Here is a 22,001-nt window from a genome sequence, read left to right as displayed (position 1 = left end):
GAGGCGAGTCTTTTGGTTCATTTGATCCAGGTGACCTTTTACTGGCACAGCACCCACCTAAATGTCACTCAGATAGTGTCTCCCAATCCTGGTCCCAAAGAGGGTGCATGTTTTTGCCCGAGCACTCACACACCTGATTCAAATTAAAGACTAGGTTGATTTACGTCAATGATTTGTGTGTAGGTGGTGGGGCAGGGCTGCCTAAGCCTGTTCCTGGATATCTACTGTCCTGTAGGTTCTCTTCATCCAGCTAATTATTAGAATCAGGTGTGCTAAATAAGAGTTGGGTAAGGGGTAACATACAAAGCAGGTGTCAGTGCTAGGGCAAAAAACAAACCAGAGGCATGGTACTGTCTTCGGGGAAACAACCCCTGGAACTCTGTGTCCCTGGTCATGAGGCGGGGGGAGCCATGTCTGTGGACCCCCGGAGAAACAGGGATTGGTGTGGTCTACTTAGCGAAACACGTTTTTACTCCTCAGAGCTCTGAATAACTATTCTATAATATTGTAAATGTGCTGTGTTGTCATACACCTTCTCAGAGATTTCTACTAAGAATATAAATTACTTTTTGATCCAATTGAGCCACCAATACATTAATTCTCATCTTGTAGTCAATCGGTGTGTCCTGCAGGTGGCAGCATTGCTTCAACAGAGGATAACTTTTAAAGTAGTGACTCACAAAACTGGATGACTGCTTCATATTTCTCCACATTTATACAATCACACATTACTCCCACTTAGGTTTACTCATCATCACACCAAACCCCCAGGAACAAGCAATCTGACAGAAACCAACTTTATTATTTCAATTAAACTGTAAGTAGACTCTTCAGAAGGCAGAAAGGGGATTTCAGTGTAGTGAACAGAGACAAGGCTCTGACTGTGTCTGTTTGCTGAGGTGTAAACTTACTACACCTGTACAATAAGTCACCTGATAGAGGAGCTGGGCCAGTAACCTTAGAAAACAGCAACTTGTGATTCGCATTCGTTCTGTGTATAGGCTTTAACCAGCAATGCCAATATGGGCAAAGGGGGGGGGGGGGGGGGACCAAATGAAAGTGCTTCGACAGGCCACACTGGCCTTACAGATCAACAAAGAAAATGTAGTCCACGTAACTAGACCATACAGCTTCCATATAACAAAGCACAGGGAAGGACAAAAAGAGGGACAGGTTTTTAAAGGGTAACCCCACCCCAAAGGGCAGCCTTCCCTCCCTATCCATTCAAATAAGGCAAAACTGACCCAAAACCAGCGTCCAGGAGCAACGTTAGCCCAATTCGTTCCCTACAGCCATTTACATCACCACAAGCCAGTGAGTGAACAGTCCTGCCTAGTCTAAAACGACAGTTAAAACGATACCATCACCAGCATCCCACCGCCTCGGGCTCTCGTCCGCAAACACGCAGAGATATTAAAGCTAAAAAGTGGCATCATGACAAATATATTACAGTAAACACATTTTCAGGGCACTGGAACAAGGAATTAACAGAAAGGCGACCCAGTTCCCCTGCCGTAGTCCGGGTAGGAAAAGGTTAACCAGGCACCCAAAGATAATTATTCACATAGGTTGCAAATTCATTCAGACGACGGTTTGAGGCGTTGCCACCACGTGAGAGGTACCGCGACCAAGTCCTCTACAACTCAAGTCGTTTGCAGCGAGCCGCCACCTTATCAGTGGTGACAATGGAGGCCAGTGTTTCCCACACCCACCATCCACACCAAGCTTGGATTTAAAAAGTCAGATTCCAGGAGGCGAACTGATCCATCGGCGTTCTCAGTACGAGAACAGGCCCTGGTCTCCAGAGGGACGCATTGTGTCCATCCACTGGCGAAACACCTCAGTGTAGGTCATGATTTATAATCTCTGAAGTTCTCGGGAGTTCTGTCGCCAAAGCGCATCGGCCCGTGGGCTCGTCCGTCCTCTTCGGCGTCCATTTGGGTCAGATCGGTCGGTGTCAGGCGGTTGATTGGCTGGGGTGGGAAGAGGGGGATTGGGGGGGGCGGGGTTACATGATGCAGCACTTGTTCTTGAAGATGTGTGGGTCTTTGTAGCGCAGTCTCTGTTTGGGTCTGTACTTCTCCAGGTAGGTCAGCTGCTTGCTGTTGATCGCCCCCCTGCGCTTCCTGGAGGACAAGGAATATTGAAATCTCAGGGTGTGAAAGCAGTGAGCTCGATAGATCTCACCTAAACAGGTTCATATCCTCTAATAATGTGTTCACTTAACCACACAGTAACCACATTATTATGTCACTATAAAATAATAAGAGCATGGAGCATTGATGTTATAAATAATATATATCCCGTGAATCCGGTGATAATGTTTAATGCCCATTATACAATCAAGTTTGTTACAGTTTGGTTATAGTTTAGTCGTTAAGCAGACACTCTTATCTGGAGCTACTTAGTTCATGTATATGGTTTCCCCTATTAAATGGGCCCATTCCTGCTGCTATGTGCAGAGGATGTTTGTGTGTCTTCTCTATTTGACCATGAAACTGACCTTGCTAAAGAACTTGGATGCATGAATTTCACCATTAAGTCCATGTTTTATTTTTTATTTCAATCCATTACCCAGCCTAACAGCATATATAGGAAATCTAAAGCTTGCACATTCATCATTGTTTGCCAAAGACCAATTCAAACTTTAAGGAAACTTTAAGGCAAGGGATGTATCATTTACTCAGTTATTTTGATATTTTTCATTTAATTCTCTGTAAAAATGCATATTTTCTCTGGTTCTGTTTTTACCGTTCTTCCTATTCCATCACAGCTGAAAAACCCTAAGCCAAATTGGGCATTACCTAACTTAATGTGTGGGCAATGAACCGTAAAGTCTGAGGCTACCCAATCTTCATTCTAGATCTAAACCATTATGGTGAATTGGTAATGGATGTGCAACTTCTAACTAGATTTTTTTTTTTTAAGGGGGCTGAATTAGCAGAAACAGCACCACCTAATGGTCAGAACCTGGAAAAATCTGGCTATATGATGAACCATAAAACTAACAATTACTAACTTCAATTATTAAGGTCTCTGTTCAGAAAACCCCACTACAAATACATCTCAAAGCATGAGCAAGCGATGCTCTAACGCACATACTACTGGTCAGAACACTTGTGGGTGCTCTCTGAGATTGGTCATCACAACAACTATTATGTAATGATAAGTGTCGGAACACGACGGCAGTAAACGATCAGGCAAAGGTTCAACAGAACAGGGGAGAGGCGGGACAGACGGAGGGATGAGCAGGGAAGGATACTCACTGTCTGATGAACTGGATGGCATCCTCATACTTCATCCCACTTTCAATCAGCGCCAAAGCAACCAACACTGGAGCTCTGCCAAGACAGGACATGTACCGCATTCAGAGTTACATTCCTTTATAGATAACGTTTTTTTAAGATAGAATGCTAAAAACGTCCCAAAGCAGCCACGGAGGCCACCTAGCCCGAACACTGTCTGGGTGCTACAGAGTTGAACTTAAACCAAACTACACAAAATGGCCAGGACCACACAGTGCTAGCAATACCTGACTCTACAGAACAGAAAAGCATGCCTGGGTTAGCCTATTGAGTCCTAGAGAATATGAGAGCCAAGGGTATGGGAGCCAGGCTGTGTTTAGTGGTGACCTTAACTGAAACATCGAAAGCTATGGACCCAGAGGTCGGTGTTGAAAACCATCTCTGAACCCAGATAAATCTTTAACCAGGGGCTATTGGGACAAGGAAAAGCCAGCCCCTGTCTGTAGACTTGCTATGTAAGTCTCCCACACACCCACACATCTGGCAGGGTACAGACGGAACCATGTGCTCTCAGCTCAACAAGCTGAAGCCCTCAGAAACCCACATGATCCACAAAAGCTTCAGCGCAACACCGCTGCCTAATACGGTCAAGTGAAAGGGGCTCGTTCCGCCCGTGAACGGGAACGTTTTGGGTCTTTGACAAGGAGAAGGGGATGAACACGCCTCAAGTTGCCACAGAAACTGGGCAATTCTCGGAATCACCGGGGACAGGCGGTCCTGCGAACGTTTCGAAACAGATCAATCTGCGGCCATCGAGGTTTTCGGTTAGATATACACATCCAAAACAGTTCCCCTAAACAGAAGCCTGCAAAAAAAGAATACAAAAAAAACTCTGTGAGCCCCACCCCCCCTCAGCAAAAGAGTACAGGCGCTGAAAGAGTGTTTCCCAACCGAAACGAAGGAAAATAAATACATTGGTCCAAGAAAACATTGGCATCCTTTCAGGAGCTGAGGCTAGCTCCTTGGGGAGGAGGGAGACATGCGTCAGAGATGGAGTTTCACCGCCCCCAAAAACAGACCGCCTGGGGTGGGGGGGCCCTCCCCACACATCACTGTTGCATTGCTCTTCTCCCACTGCATTCTGGATGTAGTGTGTAGTGTGTGTCTCCTGAAGTACACACTTCAAGCAGCTACACAGTGTGTGTCATGCTCTTTAAGACTAATAGCAGCAGCCATGCTGTGTGTGTGTGTTAATTTACACAAATATTAACCGGTATCATACAGTCATGCTGTTCAGAAATGACTGTCCCAGCTGGGTAGTTGCTAGCTTCAACAGCTAGTCCTGCCCCCCCCACAACGTCTGAAAGAAGGGAGAGGAGCAATGTCCTATCTTACCATCCGTCTGACGCCGGGTTTTTGGGCTGGGGCACTATATAACCCTAAATTGAAACGGACTGGATTCAACTGTAGGCTACTGCCCCCTGATCCGGCCCAAACGGACCTGATCCCAAAATGTCATAAGAGTCCAGTACAGTACAGTTGAGGGGACCAAAAAAGAAAAGAAAAATCTCAGAATCTCTCCTTCATGTTTTGTTCTCCACATTTCACCTCCTGCGCCTCCCGTAATATGGTGAGATTACTGGCTTCACTGCAGCTTGGGAGCACCAGTGGAACTGATGGGCTACGTCCACACAGGCAGCCCAATTCTGATCTGGTTTCCACTGATAGTTTTTTTAACCTCTTATCAGCTTTATTCGCATCAGCTCAAAAGACCAATGGTTGGAATATATATATTTTTTAAATAAGGTATGTCACGCCTTGGCTGCCATTGGCCCATTACCAGACTGGCGAGCCCTCACAGGAGGGAGTGAGAGGGGGTTTCCGGGTCTGTGCAATGGGATTAGCCTGGTCCCACATCTGTTGGTGATTTCTCACCAACCACTATGGTCACTGGTCATGCTAGCTAGCAGAAACAGATCTGGATCCAGGCGGGGACTGCACGGAGTGTTCTTAGCTAAAACGACACTCCCTTCCATTATCTGTCTTAGATGGCCTCTCCTCATCCTGGAGATTAACCAAAGATGAGGGCGAGTGTGTGTCCCACCCAAATGACAGTCTTCCCTGTGTAGTGTGCAAGAAATGCAGAAGGCAACCAAATGATCCCCCTTGAACCTGGGTTTAACCCTCCGACTGGGTCAGATTAACTTAATAAGCACTGTGCAAAGCTCATTGTTTGCCGTGACTGTTTGCACAACACCTCTTCGGATCCCCGCTTCTCGGGATAACTCGTAAAATCCCGATAAACACCATCATCTAATGAGACCCCACAGTCACGCTGCGTGGTTAATAAGACGTGAACCCGCAATCCCAGCCGTAGGAAGAGCCACGTTCTACCCACAGAGCACCCCCCCCCCCCTCACCTGCCCAGTCCGGCCACACAGTGAACAGCCACGCAGCACCCTGGGTCCTCCAGGAAACGTGATCGCAGTAGACTCAGCCAGTCCTCCACAACCTTGGAGGGGGGGGGCGCGCCGTCGTCAAACTGCCAGTCCTGTGTGGGGGGGGGGGGGGGGGGGGGGGAAACAGAGAGAGGGAGTGGGACGGTGTGAGAGTTCGATATAACCAGAACAAGATGCTACCGCTGAGAACTAGTGTGGTTTGTAATCTCCGACACATGGTTCTGTGGGGTTGCGTTGCCAGCGCCCTGTTGGTTGTTGTGTTCCCAGCTCCACGTACAAAAACAACCTTGTATCTCTGGCCGAGTGCAAGTCACATACGGTCCACATCAGTGACAAGACTGTTGGTTTAGCACAGCCGCCCGGGGCCATAACACCAAGGCACACGCATATCAGGACACGCAGGGTACAAAACACACGTACGCGCCGACCAATGAGCTCGGGGCTTCAGGAACACGTATGTATGGGGGAGGGGGGAGGGGGAGGGGGGGGGGGTGACGCAGGAGGGCAGTAATGATGTGAACCAGGGCCAGCCTGTAACTGATAAGAGGCTTAATCACAGCAGACCAGTGTCAGACCGTGAATACCAGAGGGTCTACAGACCCTCTGCGTCCCTGGAGGGGAACGAGCATGGCTGGCAGCACAGGCAGCTTTTACTAAGCAGCGCTGACTCTTACCGACAGTCCCACGTAGCTACGACAAATCCCCAATGCTCTGACAGACGGACACACGCAGACCGACATCACACACAAGAAGGGGAACACTGAGAAACAGTCGCAAATTCCGTTTTGGGCAGTAATCTGCCATTTACTGTCACACAGTGACACTGCCTCAGAATGTAGGGACTGGGACTTTGGGGACTGGGAACAGACAGATAACCTCCTCACACCACTGGAGGCGGCTTAGCTCACCCACCCAATGTGTGGCAGACAGCTGGGGCTGCGGCCACCACAAAAACAGCCTCTCTTTTCATTTTGGGGTTTCAGACAATTCGCGTTGTCTGTTACACACTGAAGTCCTGGCGCACCGAGGCACTGAAGGACACGCATGCAGAGTTAGTGCGCGGCAGCTTCTGTGCCGTTGGCGGAAAAATGGAAAAAGCTGAATTAGAGACGCAGCTACATAAGACATCGGCTTGAATCCAGGGTTAGCATTTGGATCCACAGAATAAACAAGTAAGGGCACATTTTTCACCTCTCCCATTTTCCTGTCAAATCCCAAACCCCCGATCTGGTCTGCGGAGTCCGTTTGTCACGTCGATCCCATAGGTCATGTGATGTGGAACCTCTGGGTTTAGAAACACTGGTTATTCCACACTTGCATCAGTCGGCATGGCTATGATGATGCAGCACAGCCCTACCACGCTGCCTGGCCCCTGGCTGTATGGACAGCTGATGGCTTTATCAGCTAACAAGCTCAAGATATTGCCTTCACATCCCTGCAGGCACTTAATGTTCTCTGTACTCGGGAGATCTATCATCAAACGCCATGATCCCCAGTGTTTCACAACACTTCGGTTGGACGTATTTACATAAACAGCAATTCAGGGTCTTGCGCTTTTGTAACAACACGCCCTCTTAAATCTCTTTCTACAACCGAGGACTATTCTCTCTCGATTCTCTCTATCGAGAAAGGGGGGGGGGGAGAAACCACAGTGGTTCAGAATAACCAGGCTCTGTAGCTGCCATGGCAACGACGGAACATTGACGAACGAGTAATCAGAAACACGTGTGTCTTACAGCTCAAATTCAGATACGGGTACAAGCTGTGTGTGTGTGTGTGTGTGTGTGTGTGTGTGTAATCGAGCATGTTTAAGGGTGACCCAAATTAGTCTTTAAAAAGGGGGTGGCTGTTCTCAATGTGCTGGGCGTAGATCCATATTTACATATGCATGTGTCTGTTTAAGGGCATATAAGGATATGGCATGCTGTTCCAAGAACCCGCCCCCCCCCCAACTCTCCTCTTCCCCAAGGAACACATAGAACAGTTTGTTTGATAACACACACACACAAATAGACTGAGTGTGTGTGTGTGTGTGTGTGGTGTATAAATAACACTTCACAGGAAGGTGCCAGGGACATGCAACACTGTTCTATACTCACCACCACAGTTATGCCATCCTTCTCCAGCGGAGTCTTATCGTAGGTCACCTCACACACTCTCACCACCGTCGTGGCTCCATACTTCTTGAGGTCCTACGGAAGGGGGGGGAGGGGCCAAGTTAGGGGGAGGAGTAGCTCCTGTGCAGGTATTAAGGGCGCCAAATCACATGCACGTCTTTGGGTGTGACAGCAGAGCTGGTTAGAGGACATGTGGCCACTGAAGGCATTAAACCCGGTCAAAAGGGTTACGCTTTCCAGCATTATCCCTACGGACGACTTTGTGTTATCAGGAGGGGATCGGCCAGTTCATAACAAGGAAAAGTACCACTCTAACAGGAAAATGGCCTACTTGGGGCAGCTCATGGCCAACTAGACAACTGTAGTTGCATGGGTACACAGATGAGAGCTCTTTCAATCTCTACGGACATGATCAAACACATTCACCAGTGTCCGTAAAGGGAACATTTTACCCATTTTATCTTGTTTTCATTCTCGACGCATTTAGTTCCCACTGGCCTGTTTTGTTTAGTTGTGACATTTTGCTCAGTCAAGACATGGCCAGTGCCAACGACAATGTGCAGACAATCCGCTTCCAAACACCCACAGCTTACATTACGTCACACTCCCGTTCTGACGGACGTCTCGTTCGTTTCTAGATTTATTTTTAAAACGATTCAACAATGAACGGGGGGGGGGGCTGTACATAAAAAGGAGCGTCAAGTACTCTGTTAGCAACCAATTGAAAAGCAGCCCTAAAAAAATGACACACTTGGAGAGAGGTGTCGGACTACGAGGCTCGCTCCACCTCCCGCCTGAGACACGCGACCAACCGGGGCGCCGTGGCGCATCGCCATGGAAACGGAGGCTTTGTGGAAGCAAGTGTGCCAAGTGCCATTATCACCGGGCCCTGTCTGCTGGTGTATGTTATTACCCTCGTTATAATCTTTAAGGGCCCTAGAAACCTCGCGCCAGCGCATGTCCTCGACACTTTTCAGGCAACCCGTCAAAGCAGCGTCCACCACGGTTTTGTTACACCAAACAGACATTAACGACAGGTGCAGCGGAAAAGAAAGAGGCCAAATGAGCGCGGGGGAGCGGACAGAGGCCCTGCGTTAGACCCGGACCGCAGCGGTCCTCACCTCGATGAAGCTGTTGAGGGTGGAGTTGGTGGGGTTGTGGGTGATGAGCAGCCGCATGTTCTTGTAGCAGACCTCGGCCGGCGCCGGCCTGTTCATACGGGCCATGTTGACCACCGTCAGCCAGCCCGGGGAGCCGGCGCGACACGAGCAGGGGCGCACGGGCAACACCAGCTGGCCGACCGCAGCCGCCACTGTCGCCGTCGGGCTACACGCCACCGGGAGATTACCGTTTAAACCGGAAGGTGTTACCAGACCTTTCCCTCCTTCTAGAAGAGCCCAAGACGCAAAGAAGCGCCGTCCTTCACCCGGGTGATCCCTGGAGTTGGTTCAGACGAGGTGGAACGCTGCTGCGGCCTAGAGGACTTCACTGAAGAATAGTGGAATAGTTTGTTCCAATCACCCCATTAGTTCTCCTGAGACAGGGGCTTGGGTGGAATCCTACAGGGCGGTGGGTGGGGGGGGGGGGGGGTCCTGTTTCACCCAGGGATCAGTGCAGCTTGGTCTGCGGTGAGGGCAGAGCAGTGGTCATCCTCCCCCTGGTCACTGGATCGGCCGCCTATGCCCTGGGATGTTGAGCGTGGCAGTAATCTCCAGTCCTCTGCAAGAACGCCATCAAAAGCACAGCGCCAAGTGTGTAAAACTGTGCATGGAGCCAAAAGAGAAACATGGAAGTTAGACACGACGCAAGACAAATCTGAGTAATAGGAGACATGGGCCTCTAATGAAGGGCTTACTGGAGAACAGATTACCAGTGAGATCTCACTCTCTCTCTCGCTCTCTCTCACTCTCCACCTACAAGACTGGCACTAGAGTGACTCCATACGAAACAGGGGGGGGAAATATCCACCATGATTCCAGGGAGTTTCTGTAATATGGACAGTGTTTGGATTTCAGTAACACTTATCCTACATAATTTATGAAAATATATTGAAAATGTGTTCCTTGCTTTGGCAAATTTCTCAGGATATTGTTATGTGCCTATCAAAGGGTCCGAAGTGGGATCTCCTCTCAGTTATTATCATTCAGTTTGTAAACATTACCAACCGAAAGTGAAAAATATTCTGGTCCAAAAGGTATGCAAGCCCTCTGCTGGTGATTTGACATAAAACATATAACTCAGCATAACATGGGCTGTAACTTTAAAACATTTCCCACTCCAGAACCTTGTTATTTACACAGAGTATATCCTCAATGTGAAATATGGCAACTCTGATCGAATCATTCTCAGTTATGCATTTATAGACAAATGTCAACAATCATTCCTCCTATTTACATTTTGGAAAAAATCTCCCACACCATTTTGTAAAACATTATTCGAGATGAAGTGCAGCAAATAATGGCCTAATGTTTCAATGATACACAAAGGGCTTTCATTTCACTTTCAAATAAATGTTTTCATTTTCTTATCATAGCCTATGCTATGCTGAAAGTCATGCTGCGGGTCAAAATAACAAGCAAGCCATTTTAAGGATATTATCACAGAAAGCTGGTTGTTTTCTGCTCTACCACCTACAGCACTGAGTATGTAATAAAAACCAATGTCTGACAAATATTGTTTACAATATTCACACACACTTTAACCTTGCCTACATGGTACCACAATGAAATGTTGCCCAACAGAGACACACACAGACGAACACCATGATAACCACAAATATTCTAATCCAATCTGTGCCATAAAAAGACCATCAGCGTCAGAGTAATAACACACGCACCTCAGATGATTTAAAATCACCTCAGATGATTTCCTCACTCAGATGATTTAAAATTCCCGGTGTGGAGAAATCCTCTGACCGCTACACGACTTACAAGTTAACCCTATGAGACAGGCAGACAACCAACAGCCAAAACGTTCTCCTGCAGAAACGCTTTCAACTTGCACAGAGCGGGTGACAACGCCAGACACAACCCTGAAAAAAACAGGCACACGCTGGCTCTGAGAGGAGATACACCACCAGACGAGTTCAAGCGCAAGCCTCCAGCGCTCCCTCGCTCTGGCCCCCTGCCCATCCGTGCCGCTCAACTACAGCCTACCTTGCCCTCCCTGCTGGGAAATTCAGCCTGTTGTGGAGAATAACAGGAGGTTGGCTACAGTCGGGCACCAAACGTCCGTATCTCAGACTGATCTATGGAACGGCGAGCACTAGCCTTGTCAACTTGTTGGGTTTTTCGGTTGCTCCTATCACAGCCAGGCAGAGCAGCACAGCCTCCTCTATTCATGAGAGCGAGGAGGGAGAGAGAGAAGAGAGCGAGAGAGAGAGCGAGGGAGAGAGCGAGAGAGAGAGAGAGATGCCCACTGCCACCTCTCCCAACCATCCCCACTCTTCAGTTCTCATCTCGGTACGTTGCTGGACCCCTGACAACTTTTGTTTTACTTTTGTAAAGAAATAAACATTGGTCAGGAGAGTCAGAAACGTTGGCTACTGTCTGCCACTAAATACTTTATCCCCACGGATGAATGTACTACATACGCACTCGTGTCCCTTTAAAATAGGGTTATGAAGAGTCAAATATGAAAAGCAGAATGCCTCCCTAATCTACATATGTATACAGCACACTAGCACCTTAAGAAAATATCACATTTCTGAGAGAATTCTAAACTAAACAAAATATAACAGTTTGAGGAAGGACATGACAGATCAATTTGATTAGTACTTGCAGAGAGTAGCTGGTCCTAGGCTTCACGAGGACCTAAAGGCGAAAGCACCCAGAGGCTTTACAAAAAGCGTTGGGAGAGAGCTGTGATTAAACTTCTATGCTGTCAGTCTGTAAAATCTGAAAATTGTGGCGCAACGCATCACCATGTTAAAATTATTTTGGACGGTGATGAAAAAACTATTAACTGCACTCAAGATGCCAAATCTGCTAGCAGATAGTGTGGGCACACCCGGCTACAACACCTCCATCAGTCTATATCGACAAAGTATATATTTGCGAGGGCTGCGGGATATATCGTTTCAGCATCGACATTGCTATGTACGCATCCGCAAAAGTCACACTGCAGAACGTTTACTCTGATTTATGGGTTATTGGATACACAGTTTATTATTATTATTTTAAACGCAGTTCGTTGCTGCACTTGGTTGTCATGCAGGCTCTGCTAGCGCGTAACGAAATGATGAGCGAGGAACTGGCAAAAAAAGACCGAAATAGAGAATTTGGTTGCAAAAAGAAATGCACCCTAAATTACATGGACATTTTTAAGCTACAGACAGGATGATGTTGACCACAAACAGGTACTTTGTCGAGAGTGCCTTGCAATTGTTGCCACAACACGACCAATTTGATAATTTAAGGCGGCACCACAAATCTTCGTATGACCAGTGCAAAGCATCTCAATGCCGTCCAAAACAAAAATCTATTTCGGATGCATTTGCCAGTATTACACCATACGAGAAAGGTTCCAAACGGCATAGAGAAATCACAGATTCAATAACATTTCATGTCGCCAACGACATGGTACCACTTAACACGGTTACCAAAGAGGGTTTTAAAAACATTACCCGTTCGCTTGACAAGCGGTATGTAATGCCATCACGCTACGATTTTTCACAAGTTGCCATCCCAGAGCTGTATGAGAAATGCAAGGCACAAGTTGAAAAAGAGCTGTCAAAAGTGGAATATTATACAACAACAACAGACTTGTGGTCCAGCCGGACAACAGAGCCCTACATAAGTCTGACCGTACACTTTATTGAGGACTTCCAACAGGGTTGAGAGAAGCTTGAGCTGATTGGGGCCTAGATGAGAGTTGTCTAGTCTGTATTACAACAGACAATGCCGCGAACATGGCGAAAGGCTGCCGCCCTGAACAAGTGGACCAGATTGCAGTGCTTTGTCCACAGACTGCATCTTGCAGTTGGTAAGTTATGCCCAATTGTGCATTCTATTTTACTACTGTTGCTATATACTATTACATATACTATATACTATTGCTATATACTATTACATATTATTGCCTGGAGACCTGTTCTGAAATATAACCATTTTCATGGTTTTCATACATTTTAATTGTATAGGATGGGGCTGGGGAAGAATGAACGATACTTACGGTCAAGGTTGATAGCCAAAGCTCTTTCTGAAGACATCCTGTATGGTTTTATATTGCAATATATATTGCAGAAAAACAAAATATCGCAATGTCAGTTATTTCCAATATCGTGCAACCCTTATATTTTCTTAACATTTCCTGGGAAGAAATTACATACTTTCCACCATTTACTGACCGTTGTGTTTCAGAACTCCTTTCTTTAATTTGTTTAAGACACACGTAGCAAACATTAATTATCTGAGCCAGAAACACAATCTTTACCAAGTTGAATATGGTAAGTTTTAATCTTCTAAATTCTTAGCGCAATTTGTTAAGGAGATTTTACAACTATATATTACTATTCTGAACGTTGATATTGACGCTGTATTTTGTTGTTGATAAGGTTTCTAATAACTCAACGTTTCTTCCAAGCCACTGAGGCAAACATCTGCTAACTCAGCCAGAGCCTGACTAGACAGTTTGCAGTGTGGTCTTTGGAGTGAGACTCCAACTGTCAACTGTTTGGCGTCTCTACCGATCTCTTCAACGTTCACATGCTGATTGCTAATTTACTATGAAAAGCAGAAAATGATAAAATCACAACAAATTGGTCATATTGGCACTACTTGACTATGGATGACACAGAAATGCGTAATTTAGGGTGGATTACTCCTTTAAGCAGCCACTAAAAGGGGTCAGGTACCATGCCAAATACATCCATGACATTTGACCGGCCATTTTCACTCCAAATAAACAGCGAAAGTAAAGTGATCTAACTTTCCCATTGGTTGTTTTTGTTGCCTCCGTTCAATGCCTTGTCGGTCCAGTTGCTCTCTAATTTTCCCCTAAAGCCCCCAGCGTTTAAACTCCGGCAGTAAGGCTCTGGCCTGTACCTGGCTTGCATGCTCAGGCAGCTAAACAGGTAAATTGCAGAGCGAAATGAATGACGCCTGAGAAAACAGTCTTGTCCAACCCTATTATTTCACTGTGACGTGACAGACAGACTCTAGCTGGGGAGATGAGCCACACAGGCCATTGACTCAGCAGTTAAACAAACAGAAACACACAATTACAGGCCAAGCTCCCCGAGGAGGGCTGGCTTCCCAGAAGTCAGTAGGGTGAGGGCAAAGTGGTGCTTAATTGTGTGGTGCTGTACTGCACCGTGTGTTTGTGTCGGCGAGACTCAAGAGTCACATGCAATTAACAAGAGAGGGATGGCTGTGTAGATCAGTAAACATCTTGAGGAGGTGCAATGGGACTGACATGTTCACACACAAACATGCTTACACAAATGCACAGACATGCAGGTGGACTGACTAGCTTCAATCTGAACTAGAATTGTTAAAACCACATAACTGTAATTACTCTTCACCCTTCTCTCATCACATAAGAGTTGGCGCCCTCACTGATACAGGCTTTGGCCTCCACCAGGTTCCTACGACGCCGTCGTCGTCATCGTTTGCCGTGGTCATTTTCTAGATCCCCTGCAGAACAATTACCCAGCTTTTTCCCACAAGTTTAACGCGAATAAATATTTATGCGGGCCATTTTAAGAGCCGCTGTGGGCATCTGGGACCCGGGTATGACGGCACTTAAATAAACCGCCAGTCAGGCAGGGGAGAGGAGCAGGCCACGCTGCGGAGGAGGGGAGAGGAGCAGGCCACGAGGCGGGGGCAGGGGAGAGGAGCAGGCCACGAGGCGGTGGCAGGGGAGAGGAGCAGGCCACGAGGCGGGGGCAGGGGAGAGGAGCAGGCCACGAGGCGGGGGCAGGGGAGAGGACCAGGCCACGCTGCGGAGGAGGGGAGAGGAGCAGGCCACGAAGCGGGGGCAGGGGAGAGGAGCAGGCCACGAAGCGGGGGCAGGGGAGAGGAGCAGGCCACGAAGCGGGGGCAGGGGAGAGGAGCAGGCCACGAAGCGGGGGCAGGGGAGAGGAGCAGGCCACGCTGCGGAGGAGGGGAGAGGAGCAGGCCACGCTGCGGAGGAGGGGAGAGGAGCAGGCCACGCTGCAGGAACAGCGGTGGTGGGGGGGGCCCTGTTAATACTATCCAGGGCTTGCACACCTTTTAGGGCCAACGAGGTTTTGGACGAGTGCATCCCCCCCATCCCTGTTCCATTCCCCCCCAGTCAGGATTCACCCCCTGCAGGTCCCCAGAGCTCAGGTCACGTTGCTGCAACACGCCCCCTTTGGAATGTGGAGATATTCATTTCCACACTTTGACGGTGGGTCGTGGAGGGGCCCGCCGGCCTGCCAGGAGGCCTCCGCCCAGAGTCGGTGTCCTACGCTGAGGAGGCCGGCCGCGTGGTCGGTCCGGTGGGTCGGATTGCTATTTTGGAATGTCACCTGATCGAGCCGAGACGGGGGGGGGGGGGGGGTCACGGGGCCTATTCAAAGAGTGATAGTTTAATAGTTGCAGAAGCACACGCACAGGAGAAAAGAGTGAAGCATCAAGTGACAGGGTGGCAGTTGTGACAGTCTGCGGGGTGCTTGTGTTTAGTTGGTGTGAGTGTGTGTCTCTGCTCAAGGGTGTGTGCATCAATCCGCCATAGGGCTGTATTGACACCATGCACTTCAGTGAGGTGATTTCAGTGAGCATGGCCCTGATGGGAACTAAAAATAGCCCCGTTTTCTGATGCATTCAGGCAAGCAGTCTGCACGCTTGTTTTGAAATAAAAGACGCCCTTGGTGAAGTGGGAGCCCTCCACTGACCACTGCCATATCAAACACTGAAAATGCCAATTACAAAGGCCTACTAGATGAGGGAAGTCAATCGTCTTGGCATGGAACCGCAGAACAAGGCGTAAGGTTTAAACCATTTTTAGCAACAAATCATTTTCCTCATCATGCTTTCCAACACCATTGATTTGCAAAACAAGGAGCACAGCCACCCAATTTTCCATCAAGAGTTACAATACAAATCCTTTCCAAAAGAATGCAATGGGTTCACAATTCAGCAACAATAAGCTACAGGGTTGTCATAGCAGCAGTACAACAAACAGCGACAGAGCACTGGTGCTTTAACACCCTATGGGTACACAAAGAGCACACTGCAAAACACAGCAGCCAGTCCTCTCTGCAGCCAGCGTTCATAGTCCAAGTGGCAACTTTCCACTGGGGGTAAAGGTTTGACCCGAACTGCCTAAACAGGAGGAGCAGAGACATCCCTTGACACAGTACAGCAGCTGAGAGCCCTTTCCCAGAAGGCAGTGCTTCAGGAAGAGTAAAGACACTCAGACCCTTCCCAGATGTCATCAGCTGTGAGACTCCACACAGCCATCTAGCCGAACGGCCGGTGGCCTGTAAGGCATTTGAAACCTGTCGACCGGCCCAAAACGCACATACAGAGGTTGGAGACCTTAGAGATCTTTGTGTTGACTGGGAAAAAAACGTTTTCAAAACAGGAAGGAAATCCGGACTGACTGAACACACAAGGTGTGAAATGTTTCACTACATCCTGAACATGGCACAGAACTGATGATGCCCCCAATGTAAACTCTAGGCCTAGCATTCAGTTACATTTACTTATTATTTTTTAACAGTTGGGGGTAAAAAATCCTTTCGTCACATCAATATGGCTCCTGAATACTCTCGTCTGACGTTTGCATAACTTGACACCTGAACTTTATGTTGAACCTTTCCCAAACCAGAACGGACGTCACACTGAATTCCATCACGAGGGCAACATGAGACCACAGAAGCCATTTTCTCCACGGTAAACTGAGTAGGCCAAATCAGCAAGCGGCCCGAGGTGAAAAACATAATTTGTCACGGGTGAATACCAACGGCGGCTCCTGTCAGATGGTGTCATTACGAGAGCAGGCGGCCGTCGCGTCTTAAGACAATGGGCTGAGTACATGATCAGAGTAAACACCGAGATACTGACAGTTTTTGCCGGACCACGTAAACGGAGCCGGCCAAGAAGAGCGAATGGCTGAGTGATTGAGTGAGTGACAGAACGTTGTTGAATAGCGTAGTGGTTAGAGACACGGGCTGCGAAACAACCAATTCCCACGTTCGAATATCGTCGCAGTTAAAACATTATGCATTAGAATTGGTTCCCGAATTAACACAAACGTCGCTGGCTACAACATTCAGACGCTACGTTATAATAAGCCTAAAATAAAACTAATTATGGTTGTATTGCGCCTATTTCTGGTGGGTTTTCAAGTATGCATCCGTGCATGCTTTTTGGGGTAACATAATCTAGATCACGAGTGATTCTCTTGTATTTGGTGGGATCGTTGACGTCCTGTACGCTGCCTGCTGTTACCTACCTGGCAAACTTTTTTCCAATTTACTCTATATAAACTAATTGGTCAAATTCTACTTTGAGTTTACGAACGCCATATTTTGACCTCTTACCCAACTTTACTACACCGGGACTATTTTTGGACATAATTAACAGAACTACTCACACCTGAACACCCGAAGCTAACTAATTGTTGTAGCTACAACAAGGAAGATAACTATTGTCTTCAGTTAAAAGATAGAAGAGTTAGAGGCTCGGCTTCTGACGCAAATGTCAGGCAAGGATTATTTTACTGTAGAAATAGAAAAAACTGCATCAGTGCCACCAGGAATAAACGATAATCTTGTTAGCCCCCCGGCACAGCTCATACAACCGGGCAATAACTTTCTCTTGGTCACTGGGAAGAAATGCCGTCGACCAGTTAAACCGGAGTCGTTGCGAAATCCAAACTTTCAACAGATTTTCCCCACTGGAGTTGGAGTCAAGGCCCGAGCTGTCTTCGGAGGGGAATGATCGGCAGGGCATAACAAAAATAATTGTTTGGTTCCGGTTTCTGACCGACACTGTCAATTTATGTGCGACCCACATTTATTTTATGAGCTTGGGGAAGAAAGCTCATATAGGACCTACACATAAGGGCTACATATATTAAACCTATTTCAATTTTGTTTTGTGTTAGGCAGAATAGTAGAAGCTACATGTTAATCACAATGATAATTTGAATAGGTGTTAGTCACAATGTTAACTTGAATAGGCTTCTGATCCTTCTAGGCCTACAGTAGGGCTTACTTCACTCTTGAGTTATGTATTAAGCATATGTATGCAATATACATTTTGTTGTATTTGTACTAAAATTAAATGTATAAAAGAGTGATATTAAACTATTAAACAACTTTAATACTAAATACCTGACACCATTTTGTCTTTTCGTATTTTCAGACACTAACAAATTGTTTCCTGGAAGAGCTGACAACCGATCAAAACCATTGTAAAAACCTTCTAGAAGTTGCGTTACCCGTTGGTTGCTTTTTATATAGTTCATTTTCACTGCACTGAATCACTGGTCCCGCTTTGTTAGCTAGCGGTTAGCTCACGTTTGCTAGCTAGCTACAGTTATACATCAACCAACTTTTGCAGCTCTTAGAATTCGAGTCAACGAGAGAAGCTTGCAATGCAATGCATGTAGTGTTCCTTACCTAGCAAGGTGACTGTTCAAATGCCGGAGTGAGTACTGAAGTCACGTGCAAAAAAACTCACGCTGGGGGGTCGGTAAGGAATATTTGAAACTCACACGTGGAAAGGTTTAGTACAGCTGAAGGCTGTACTAAACCTTATAGAGTTATATCTATAATAATTGTTTTTTTCAAGTGTGTAGCCACATACTATATTAAGTAGCCTATATCACAGGAGTTTCAGGTAGAGCGCGGGGGAGCGGAGGTTGGGGTACCACCATTGCCTAATTTTGAGCCAGGAAAAACTCTGCATTACTATAACTCCCAAAGCCTAAACCTGGTCAAAACAAAATTACAAGACAAACCCCAAATTTTTTTTCACTTTTTCCTTGATTGGACTGATTAAAAACCCTTGTGGGGGCTGTGGTTTGACCATCTTGGTGGGGACTTCTGGACCCAACATTAAATCCAGCATCACTCACACACACACACACACACACACACACACATATACCCACACACACCATGTCAGGGACAGCTATCACCTGGCTGGTTACTACAGTTTTCTGGAGTGGTCCCACATGGGAGCCTTAATATGGCTGTCAGTGTCTTCATAGGCTGATTTTGGAAATGTTCTGTGGCCTGCAGTCTTTGAGATACCAGTTGTGTCCAATACACCTCTACTTTTATTCTGAAATCTCCATGAATATTAGGTCTGGATACTGGGCAGACAGATAACATTTTTCAGGTAATTACTTCAAGAAAAGGTGCACATTTTGGGAGAAAATAATTGGAGACGCACCCCTGCTGTGAGAGTGGTAGTTGGTTGTGCAGACGGCAGAGACATTTAACACTCACAAATTTCCAGCAGGGATCAATGTACCCTTTCACCTCTCATATTGAAAAGGTATGTGAAGAGGAAATCTATTAGCACAATCTAGCCTAATCCACTACTTCCACCCAAACAACACATTCTAGAGTGATTAACCAGACCCAATTATAATGAGACTGTACACTGGCACAGCAACTATAGCCTAACCTAGAGACTCCCAAGACGTGGAAATTAGCTTTCAAACAAGAGAGTCGTGACAATCCCCGTTGGAAAAAGACAGTGAAAATGATACTGGTCACTGTGTACATTTTCTCAAGTTGCACAGGATTGGAGGCCCTGAGAGAGGAAATTCAAAGATTCTGACGCTGATCACAGCAGCATATTAAAACCTTGGCAGGGCAGCAGTGATTTAAAAAAAAAAAAAACTCCACAATGACTGGGTGTGTGTTAAGCCGGGGGCTTTGTGTGTCTAGGTGGCACAGTGACTAACACGTGCGTGCGTGCGCGTGTTTCGGTCTATGTGCATGCAACTACGTTACATAGAGTCTGAAGGAAAACAGGTCAGTCAGGCTGAGTCGTGACTGAACGCAGACACAATGATTCACTCTCTCCCCCCTCACCCGCCATCCTTCCTGCCTTCCTCTCTCACATCCCTTTCATTATTTTCACTCTATTCCACATTTCTAAATTCAGTCAACTACCATGGACCGGCCTCGCCGTGTGTGCGACCGGATCGGCAAGCGATCGGTCACAACGATGCCCACAGCAGAGTTACGAAGTTCGCTCGGGCCACATATGGGCGACTCCCATACCAGCCAGTGCCTAATCCGACCGCGGATTCCGGTCACCGGCAAATGGATTTAACCGGGTGCTCATTCGACTTAACGGCATCAGAGCAAGGGGCTGTGCGTGCAAAGGAACAGGTGCCAATTTACTGGCATACAAAGGGCACCACTTATCCAGGAAGCAGACAGACCCAGACGGAGACGCGCATCAGGGCCATGCTGTCTAAGGAGGATGGAGAGAGGAAGGTCGAGATTCAGATTCAGGAGAAAGGAATATAGAAAAAAGGAGAGAGTGAGCACAGTTGTCGAGCGAGTGCAGAAGACAGAGGGAGAGAGAGACGCTAGATACAGGCTAGATGGACAGGGATTAGGCAGAGAGGTTTATATCACAATATCTGCATTCTTATTTGACAATATAAAATCCAATGTGCTTCTGTTGCTCTCGGACTCTGAATTCCCACAGTTCTCAGTAGGTCAGGATTGTCCCATCGTGGTTTTGCTGGAGGGGGTCTACGGAAAAGCGGGACACAACGCCACAGGAAGTACCTTAGCTGTCCCAGGGGACATACCAGCAACACACACACACACACACACACACACACTTGCAGCACAGAGACCCCCCCCCCCCCCCCCCAGCGCCCATGCTGTCAGTAAGGGGTCGACAGTGCGTCACGAATCACTGTGGCCAGAGTCCCCAGGGGGGCGGTGTATAAAAGGAACTGTAACAGACCTCAGCACATGAAAACAGGACACAACGGTCTCACAACACAGAGCTGCTCAGGCTTCTCTGGAATAGCATTGAGTGATGAAGGACAGCCTTCTAACACACCAACACTGTCCCACACCAACACTGTCCCACAACAACACTGTCCCACAACAACACTGTCCCACACCAACACAGACGGGACAGCCTTGTCCCACACCAACACTGTCCCTAACCAGCACAATGGACGGCTTTGTCCCACACCAACACTGTCCCTAACCAGCACAATGGACGGCCTTGTCCCAGACCTAAACAGAGGGAAATCCTTGTCACATACGCACAGAAAAGCCACCTAATATGTATGAATTTGAATAGCAATTACATTAATTTAGTAGTAGGATTTGTCAATTACTTTAATAAGATAGTAAAGAGCATCAAATGTTGAAACAGAAATTTTGTTTCTTGAAAAACATATGCCCATTGTGAATTTGATGCCAGCAACACGTTGGGACAGAGGCAACAAAAGAATGGAAGGGTTGTGTAATGCTAAAAAAAGTATATCTGGTGAAATATCACAAAACTAATTAGGTCAATTGGCAACAGGTCCGTAACATGACTGTATTAAAAAATCATTCCAGAGAGGATGGGTCTGTCAGAAGTGAGGATCTGGAGGGGTTCACCACTCTGTGAAAGACTGCTTGGGAAAAGTGCAACAATTCATGAAAAACTCAATGTAAAATTGCAAATAATTTGGGGATCTAATCATCTACAGTACATAATATAATTAAAAGATTCAGAGAATCCAGAGAAATCTCTGTATGCAAAGGACGAGGCGAAAACCAATATTGGATGGCCATGATTTTCATGCTCTCAGACAGCACTGCATAAAAAAAAAGACAGGACTCTGTAGCGGACATCACTACATGGGCCCAGGAACACTTTCAAAAACATTGTCTGTGAACACAGTATGTCACTGCACCCACAAATGCAAGTTAAAACTCTACCATGACAAGGAAGAAACCATATCCAGAACCACTGCCACCTTCTCTGGGCTGAGCTAATTTAAGATGGACTGAGGTGAAGCGAAAAGGTTCCTGTGGTCTGACGAACCAAAATTATATGAAATTATATTTGGGAATCATGGACACCGCATCCTCCAGACTAAAGAGGAGAGGGACCATTTGGCTTGTTATCAGCACACAGTTCAAAAGCCAGCATCCATGATGGTATAGGGGTGCATTAGTGCACATGGCATGGGTGACTTGCACCATTAATACTGAACAATATATA

General features: G+C 47.0%; 1 protein-coding gene across 1 annotated transcript; it reads right to left on the bottom strand.

Annotated features, from left to right (window-relative positions):
- Nucleotides 1–783: 783 nt before the first annotated feature.
- ptp4a3a (protein tyrosine phosphatase 4A3a) lies at nucleotides 784–9,257 on the bottom strand. The gene is made up of 5 exons (XM_029122765.2): nucleotides 8,943–9,257; nucleotides 7,804–7,896; nucleotides 5,666–5,796; nucleotides 3,267–3,341; nucleotides 784–2,126 (listed from the first exon to the last, which is right to left on the bottom strand). The coding sequence occupies exons 1-5, from the start codon at nucleotides 9,045–9,047 to the stop codon at nucleotides 2,009–2,011; spliced, it is 522 nt and encodes a 173-aa protein (XP_028978598.1). The 5' UTR covers nucleotides 9,048–9,257; the 3' UTR covers nucleotides 784–2,008.
- Nucleotides 9,258–22,001: the final 12,744 nt, after the last annotated feature.

This window comes from Esox lucius, chromosome 10 (genome assembly GCF_011004845.1).
Source record: "Esox lucius isolate fEsoLuc1 chromosome 10, fEsoLuc1.pri, whole genome shotgun sequence".
Classification (NCBI taxonomy): Eukaryota; Metazoa; Chordata; class Actinopteri; order Esociformes; family Esocidae; genus Esox; species Esox lucius.
The sequence above is the reverse complement of the archived record's forward strand: the minus strand, read 5'-3'. Positions and strand labels throughout refer to the sequence as shown.